Source organism: Suricata suricatta, chromosome 13, assembly GCF_006229205.1.
Source record: "Suricata suricatta isolate VVHF042 chromosome 13, meerkat_22Aug2017_6uvM2_HiC, whole genome shotgun sequence".
Lineage (NCBI taxonomy): Eukaryota > Metazoa > Chordata > Mammalia > Carnivora > Herpestidae > Suricata > Suricata suricatta.
In genome coordinates, this window is record NC_043712.1 from 35,323,627 (window position 1) to 35,332,918 (window position 9,292).

The 9,292-nt window shown below is 43.5% G+C and overlaps 1 protein-coding gene across 1 annotated transcript in view; it reads right to left on the minus strand.

The window, feature by feature from the left end:
* The window catches only part of RECK (reversion inducing cysteine rich protein with kazal motifs), an 84,466-nt gene extending 77,653 nt beyond the window's left edge, over positions 1-6,813 (minus strand). Inside the window, exon 1 of the mRNA XM_029920932.1 lies at positions 6,700-6,813. Within this exon, the coding sequence (XP_029776792.1) occupies positions 6,700-6,799 (100 nt within the window). The 5' untranslated portion in view covers positions 6,800-6,813. The remainder of the gene's footprint in view (positions 1-6,699) is intronic.
* Between the last annotated feature and the right edge of the window lie 2,479 nt (positions 6,814-9,292).

Genomic DNA, 9,292 nt, shown 5'->3' on the forward strand with positions numbered 1-9,292 from the left:
TTTCTAAAATATATATATATATATATATATATATATATATATATATATATATATCCCCCACACTGTTGAGGGGGAAAACACTGAATCTGAGCAGATACTGGAAAAGGTCAATCTAAATAAAAAAGACATGTTAACAAAAAAATGATCTTGGGGTGCCAGGGTGGCTCAGTTGTTTGAGCAACAGACTCTAGGTTTAGGCTCAGGTCATGATCTCACCTTTGGGTTGGTGGGACAGAGCCCCACCTCGGGCTCAGTGCTGACAACTGAAGCCTGCTTGGGATTCTCTCTCTGCCCCTCCCCTGCTCACGCTCGCTCGCCTGCATGTGCACTCTCTCCCTCTCTCTTTCAAAATAAGTAAACATTTAAAACAATAAATAAATAAAGTAAAAGCTGATCTTTTTAAAACTTTTTTTTTTTAATTTAAGAGAGAGTGAGTGCACATGTGCGTGGTCTGGGGCGAGGGACAGAGGGAGAGAATCTCAAGCAGGCTCTAAGCTCAGGGCAGAGCCTGATGTAGGGCTCGTTCTCACAACCCTGGAATAGAGTTGGACACTCAACTGGCTGAGCCACCCAGGTGCCTCTGATCTTACTTTTAATCACATTTTAATTTTCAAAACAGCCTGGAAATGGACACTTTAAAACATTTAAATGACAACTACATCTTCAACTTATAAGTACATTATTGCAATCATTATACTTATTCCTTTAAAGATATATATGTGTTTGTGTTTATATACAAAATATATTATCACTTAAGAGCCAAACAGTAACATGATTATCCATATATGTACTACCTGCATTCAACGCTGCGAACATTTTGTCATACTGCTTTATTTATCTATCTAGAAAGATATTTTTCACCTGAATTACTGGCAAGTTACCGATATCCTTCTCCATTGCCTGCCAAACTGCCAATTACATTCATTTGATTCTATTACCAATATGACTGCCACATAGACTTTTCATAATGTCACTCTTCTAATGAAGGGCCCACAATGGCCTTCTATGATTCCAATTCTAAACTTTCCAAATCTTCCTTTAACCTTCCCTTCCTTGACCATCAATTATTTTTCAACAAGGAAAGCCCAGAATTACCTTGAGTACAGCCTTCTGACTGAAATGCTTAGTACCCTTTCCCTGCTGACCTAAATACCAAATACTTTCAACTTTTAAATCCTACCTTAACTCTTAGTACCAGTAACTCCAAGCTCTGTTTGATTTTTTGGCCCTGATATTCTGGTCAGAATGGGCAACTTTAACATTTCAGTCTTCTCTAACCACATCATATGTGTACTTACGGTATCCCCAGTTTAATTTAAACTTCCTGTATCCATTTTAGCATAATGCTCAGCTCAAAAAAATGTTATTCATTGGTTCATAAGTAATAATTTCTTAGTTATATAATGCCTTTTATCAGAAATAAGTACAAGAAGTTTTATTTCTCCCACTGTAATACTTCAGTACCACATTTCATATGGTGACTGACTCATAATTTAGCAACATCGTAAGAGGTTTCGGCCTAGGAAAAAAGACCCAATCATATATGCGGCACAGATATGCAGCCAGTTGGTGATGGGCCCTGTAACCATAGGTCAAGAAGAGTTGGGGCAGGGGAAGCTAAAATTTTACAGTAGTCCAGAAATGATGAGTAAAAAAAGGAAGCTGGTTGGTGGAGAGTGAGTGGGAAATGCAAATGCACAGAGATGCTATGCAAGGCAGAGGGAGACTGTCCCTAACCGGAGTCTTAGCTCCTGGCAGCTTTCCATTTCGCACAGCAGTCCAAGGTCTGCTCTGAATTTCTTACCTTTGGACTTCCATGTGCCTTCCTGTTAGATGCTACACAACTAGCCTCCATCCTGAGCTACCCCATTTCTGTTCCCTTAGGGGGTCAAAAAAACCCTAACCTACACATTCGTCATTACTAAACAACTAAAGCAAATGACTCTCCTAAGGGCCACCTCTTAGATGCTAATAGCCAGCGTTCTTGACTAACTCCTTTGCCCATTCTATGCTGCAGGCCTTTCATCTGTAAAGCAAGGAACCTAAAAGTATAAAGTCTGGCTCCCCAGTGGTATATTCCATGATGAGAAAGTTTCTCTTAATACTACACTTTTCTTCTTGTCTTCATGTTATCTGTGCGCTTTACAGCACCGATCACATGCTTGACTTGACTAACTTGACTAAACCACATTTTTCCACAGAAATATTCTCCAGATTTAGAATATAAATAGATACATACTATTATAACCACACAATGTTAGCAATGTAGATATACATACATCGGTGACATTTAATGTCTGAATTTCCTACTAGACAAAAAACCCCATGAAAGCAGAGACCATGTGTGCCTATCACAGTGTCTGGCACTATTAACAGCTTAATAAACATTTGCTTAATGGATTACTGACAGGTAGGAAACTTAGCTTAATGAGCAATGGACCTAGGGCAGTTATTCCTAATATCTTAAACCTACACAAAAACAGAACTTCTTGTTTTTTGCCGCTCTCCTCTAATCTGCTCCTCCCCATCTTCCCGACTCCGGTAAATGGCATCATGTTTTACAAAATTGCTCAAGGTAAAACTTTACAAATAATCTTTAATTTCTCCTTCCCTCACTTTCCACACCCAATCCATCAGCAGTATATTCTGAACCTCTCTTCCGTTTGCGTCTTTTTCTCTTCATTCTAAGTCACTACAGAGCCTTCTAGTCGACCTGCGTTCACTCCTGCCCCGCTACAATCACGTTTCTTTTTTTGACTCAGCCAGAGTGATCTAAAATATAAACCAAAGCTTATATCTCTTACATAATACTCTACTGGTTTCTTTCTGCACAAAAACATCCATAATCCTTAGGCGGCTTTTTGCAAGGCTCAGCACCCTTAGCTCTCGCCTCCTCCGGCCTAGTATGCTGCAACCGTGCAGGTTCCTTCTTGCCTTGCGGTCTCTGCACTTTCTGGTCTCTGGTCTCTATCTCGGTATTTCTTAAGACCTTTAGCCTTCAGATTTTGCTTTCCCTTTTCAAAGAGGCCTCTCTTCTCGTTCCCCTCTGCTCACACAATTCTGTTATCAGCTGGTTTCCTTCATAGCATACCGGTCATTTTATTTATCTGTTTATTGTCTGCCTCTCTTCTGGTAGAATGCAAGCTCCTTGAGAGCAACAACCCTACATCTAGAACAGCGCCTGACACACAGCAAACACTCAATAAGTAGTTTTCAAATGAACAAACTCCTGTAGTATGTGTTATCCTTTTAAAAACTACGTTTGAAGTATATAAAAACCACCTCCTTGACACTGTCCTACTTTTCCTCTAGAAGAGGCACACTTTTGGCGAAAAGTATGGTTATTGAGACTGCTTAAATCTATGGATATGAGACAGGAACTTTTTTCAGCATACCAGAAAAAACTGGCATATCTGGTCTATCACCAATCCTGGTTCTTTCCACAATGTGGGCCAAGATATGTGTTTGTGAAGAGAATCTGCTTTTTATTACTTTCCTCCAGATAGCATTTGCTTTTTTCTAACTTAAAATTCATTACATTCTTTTTCAGGATTCTAGGCTATTACATAATTCCTGAAATGTCAGCTTACTGAAATTTAGCCCTTAATGTTACATCTTTCCCTCTTTTATACCATTACGAAATATCTTAAATAGAAACAGTGCTACTATTAAGTGCTGTGACACACAGATCCTGAGACCTGAGCACAAGATCCCATCCCATCCTTCAAAGAGAACATTAGAAGTGGGCAGGGGGAGAGGGGTGCCGTGCAGGGCTGGGATTGGAAAGTACACCTGGGTAGGAAGAGTGCCACTACTCCAATGTTGTGTGGCCACACTTCACAAGAGATAATAATCACTGGGTAAGTAATATCATTCCTTCACCTCCACCCCCAGGAATAGCAACAAAAATCTCTAAGAACAAATACGACTTGTAAAGCCTTATACCAGAGGATACACGGGTACCCAGCCTTGGAGAGGAAAAAGAAGACCCATCAGGAATAAAAGCCAGGCATTCACTGAAATACAATTTAATATTCTGTTCTCAATTTTTATTTAGGATTGAAGAACATTTTCCACACTTTCTTCAAATCCACAGTGGAAGCTTTTGTCCATTGTATTATTCAGTGTCCTCTATGTAAGGACCAGGCGATATATCCTCCCTAGAATTTAGTACAAGGGACAAATCTCACTTTTAGCTCAAAGTTGAAATTTTTCTTTTTATCAAACAATGTAAACTCTATGCTGTCATGGACTTTAAGAGCTGGAAGGGTTTTTAGAAATTATCTAGCCCAGCATTTTCTAAAGCATCTTTTAGGTATCATGAACAAAAAAGAGCTCTATAAGCATACAGGTCTCTTTTTTTCTGTAATTATTGAGATATAAATCATGTTTAATTAAACAAGAAGGCCATTAGACTGAGGTGGTTTTAATGCCTCAATAGCCTATTTATGCAAATCAAAACCTGAGTTTCTAATACCTTGAGATTAAGAAATCCAAATGTAAGGACAAGCAATTACAAATAGCCACCTAGAATTTCCCGATAAGACAACTGCTTAAGCTATAGCCAATCAAATAACTTCCTTGCTTTGCTTCCACATCTCCCCTATGAAAACCTTTCCTCCAGCTCCTGTCACTTCCCATCTGGTGCTATTGTATTTAAATCAATTTTTGTTCAAATAAACTCTTGAAGTTTTTAATATGCCTCAGTTTATACATTAATAATGACCACTAAGCTCACCCTTTTAAAGTGTACAATTCAGGGCGCCTGAGTGGCTCAGTCAGTTAAGTCTCTTGGTTTCCACTCATGTCATGATCTCACGGTTCATGGGTTTGAGCCCTGCATCAGGCTCCACAGTTGGCAGTTCGGAGCCTGCTTTGGATTCTCTCTCTCCTGCTCTCTCTGCCCCTGTCAGCTTACACTATCTCTTTCTCAGAATAAATAAATAAACTAAAAAACAAAATAAAGTGTACAATTCAGTAGTTTTTAGTATATTCATGGAGTGGTGCAACAATCACTATTACTTAATTTCAAGAACATTTTCATTACTGTTAAAAGAAACTCCATACCTATTAGCAGTCTTTTTCCCAGTCCCTCAGTTTCCTTAGTATAGAATCCTTGGACCCTTTATTGTAAATCTAACATGTTTAGTGAATTTATAAGAGAAGGGTACAAAGTGCAGTGTTTCCCAAACATATTTAATAGGTAACATTTCAGGGCTTATTATATGCTATTCTAAATTCTAGACACATATTACTTCAATTAATTCTCACACTAAAACCCATAAGATACTGTATATAGTAACTGTGGATATTAACACACAAAAAGATTAAGGCTAAGTAACTTGTTCAGATATTCTTAATTACTCCACTCTAAAATTTCCCACAGAATCAACTGGTTGTGGGATGAGAATCAACAACTACTATTCTATGGGCCATAACTTTAAAGTGCTTTAGATCAACTTAATGAGAAAAAATGGGGCCCAGAAAGGTAAGATGATTTGGCCAAGAATACACAGCATATTCGTATTCTGTCTCCTCCTCTCTCTCCTTTGATTTCTAATTGACAGCTAAATTTGGAACCCCATTGTAATTAACTATCTAATGTCAGGTTCCTGACACAATTCTCTCCCACCCTTAAATACTTTATTTTCTTAAAACAAAAAGAAAAAAAAGTTTAACGCTGTAAACTGCCTTAAAACCTTGTTGGGACTGATTTTGCTCTTTCTACGCGTCTCTCTCCCGGTATGCAATGCACGTCCCCACCACTCTGCATGTATAAATCCCAGCCATCTTTTAATGTTTGCGCAGTTGGAGGATCTCTCAATTTTCCTCCCATCCTAGATGGATGGCATCTCTCCCCCTCTGTGCACCCACAGTCTTCCATCTCCTCTGGACACTTTGGCCTTGAACTCCAGCGGCTTGTGTCCTGCAGTACCCTATCTCCTACCCAGAGCTCACAGAGGGCAGGAGTTGGCATCAACTCCCAAAGCCCGGCACGTGGGAGATACTCTACAAGCACTGAACAATTTCTTATCCATTCTTGGTTTAATTCCTCAAGAGCAAGAATCCTCAAGCCTGCTAGCCCTCCGAAAGCAGAGTTTACTGATTTTTAATCTATCTCCCGCCAGATCCCAGCGCCGCCCGGCACACACAGGGCACCCACCGCGGGTGGCAGCAGAATTGGATTTAGCAGGCCGATTCTCTTCAGAGACTTGAACCTGGCAGGCTGTGGGGGCCATCAGTGCTCGCCGCCCGAGGTCTGCCTTACTGAACCAAGGGTCAAGTTACAACTGACCAGGGCGGCGGAAAGGCTCCTGCACCTCGGAAATCCCATCCAACCTTCGCCACCGTTCTGGGTGAAGGCATTTCACCCTCTTCTGACAGAGACCTGAGGCTGGTGTGGGGGTGAGGGCCGAGACGGGGGCCCCTGTCCTGTGGGTGACAGAGCAAGGCCTCGAACCCGGGTCACCGTCCCCAGGGCAGCAGATGTCCGGGGCGACAGAGCGAGAGTGGAGAGGGCTCCTCGCTCGTCCCGTCTCAGCGCCCCCTCCCGCCTGCTGGAACCTCCAGACCGTGGGTCACAGCACTTGGTCCAGGTCTGGGGGTCGCGAGCACCCCCGCCCCCTGCCCCGCGCCATCTTGGAGCGCTGAGGCTGCCGCCCTGGACCGCCCCGAACTGTTGCTCCAGCAGTTACTCACCCGGACTGCCCGGGGCCAGGCCCCCTGCCACCTCCGCGACCCTCGTCACGGCCAGGAGAAGCAGCAGCGCGCCTCGCGGGGAGGCCGGGACGACCGCCATGTCCGGGCCAGGGGGTCCGGAGCCACGGGATGCTCGGACCCAGCCTGGGCGCCGCCGCTGCTAGCGGAGGCCCCGCCCCGGCGCCCTGAACCTTTAGTGATTGGCTGCGGCGCGCTCGGTCCCCGCCCCTCAGCCTCTGGGAGTTTCCAAAACCTGCTGGGGGCGGGAACATTCCCGAGACCCCGGCTCTTTGTTATGGCCCAGCTGTGTGACGGCATCTGCTGCGGGAGTCCCGCAGCCAGCGTTCCCCTACTGCGGGGTCAGAGGATGTCAGAGGTGGAAGGGGCCTTGCAACTCCTCTACCACCTCCCGACCTTTGCACCTGGGGTCATTGAGGCTCAGAGAGGAGACCGACTTGCAAGTCCAAGGCTGAACCAAACGGACCTCTGCCTTTCACTTCTCTTTACCCTCAATGGGCTTCCTAATATCCTTTCTGCCGAGACATTGCCTCACACCCAAAGAAGACACCGGGTCAACCCGACCTCCCTTAAAATCTGAGCGGCACTGCCCAAGACTTGGTTCCCTAACAAGGGACTGAGGGACAAATTGGCCACCAAAGCTCAAGTTGCACATGTAGCCCCTATGTGTCTTTGATGTACAGTTCAAGTAACTATTCCTATTAGGAAAAATTGAGGGTTGGAATGCTGTGTATATAGATATGGAGAGCCTTGATATGTCAGGTTGAGTTTAGATTTCGTTTAAAATATAATTTGGAGGTGGATCCCCACTCCACCCCTTACCCCCACAGCTATTGTGGGGTATGTTTGAGAGGGTCCACTCGTTATCAAAGTGCCTCTCTTTCTCCCTCTCTTTCTCTCCCCCACCTTCCCCCCCGCCTCCGTTGCTGAATTAATACCTTTTGTTCTCCCTTCCCTTAAAAAAAAAAGCATAATCCCAGGTATGAATGTAAAATTCCTTAATATTATAAAATATCCAGTAAGTATTTACATTTCCCCTAATGTCTTATCATTTCCTTTTATAATTTTTCAAATTCCAAACAAAATCTATATATTGAAGTTAGTTTTTTATGTGTTTTATTTCCCTTTATATCTATTCCAAGTTTACAAAGGGAAAATATAAATAAATCTTGATAATCTTTCTAAAACATTTGCTCTGATGACAACTCTCTGGCTTCGAGCTCTGAGAGGCCACCTCTTTCTTACAGGATAGAATGATGTACAATTATTTAACATGGTGTCAGAGGTTCTTAGCAACTGCACCCAGTCACCTTTTCCAGCTACATCTCCACACCTTCCCCGCACCTCTGCCACCATCCTTTCAGAACCTCTTACCTTTAGTTCCAGACCTCTGAGGTGCTTTCACCGCTCTGTCACAACACCTAGCTCCTCTGCATACAATTCCCCAGTTCCTGTGGTAACCCGCTTAGCTGAGGGATCTCAAATGGTTGCTCTGGGGGCACCTGGGTGGCCCACTCAGTTGAGTGTCCAACTTCAGCTCAGGTCATGATCTCACGGTCTATAGGTTCAAGCCCTGCATTGGGCTCTGTGCTGACAGCTCGGAGCCTGGAAACTGCTTTGGATTCTGTGTCTCCCTCTCTCTCTGCCCCTTCCCTGTTCATGCTCTGTCTGTCTCTCTCTCAAAAATAAAGATTAAAAAAAAATTGGGGGGGGGGCGCCTGAGTGGCTCAGTCGGTTAAGCGACCGGCTTCGGCTCAGGTCATGATCTCATGATTCATGGATTCGATCCCCGCATCGAGCTCTGTGCTGACAGCTAGCTCAGAGCCTGGAGCCTGTTTCAGATTCTGTGTCTCCCTCTCTCTCTGACCCTCCCATGCTCGCTCTCACTCTCTGTCTCTCAAAAATAAAATTAAATAAATAAATAAATAAATAAAAATTAAAAAGATTTTTTTTTTAATGGTTGCTCTGGGCCCTGCTTTGCCTTGGAAGGACCTGAGCAGAAAGTGACCTCTGTATAAGGTGAGCAACACATCTTGCTTTGCCTGGGACTGTCCTGTTTTTAAAACTGAAAGTCTCATATCCCAGGAACCTCCTTAGTCCCAGGCAAAACAGGACAATTGATCTCCTTAGTTCTGTGCACCTCAGAAAATGTAATAGAGAGGCTTGTAAGAAGGTTTCCATATGGGAAAGTGGGGCCATTTAGGCAATAGATACCACTCCTAAGATAATTCAGTAAGTTGACTTATTGTTATAAGCCATGCAGATCACACCATTGGGTCCCTGTGTTAGAGTCCGAGGCTGCCATAACGGAGTACTACAAACTGGGTGGCTTAAGCAACAGAAATTTATTGTCTTCAGAGTTCTTGAGGCTAGAAGTCTGAGATCAAAGTGTTGGCAGAGTTGGTTCCTTTTGGGAGCTCTGAGGGAGAATCTGACTCATGCCTCTCCCCTAGCGTCTGCTGTGTTACTGGCAGTCTTTGGCACTCCTAGGCTAACAGACACATCACCTTCATCTCTGCCTTCATTTTCACATGGAATTTTCCTTGTGTGTGTGCCTGTGTCCAAATTTATCCTT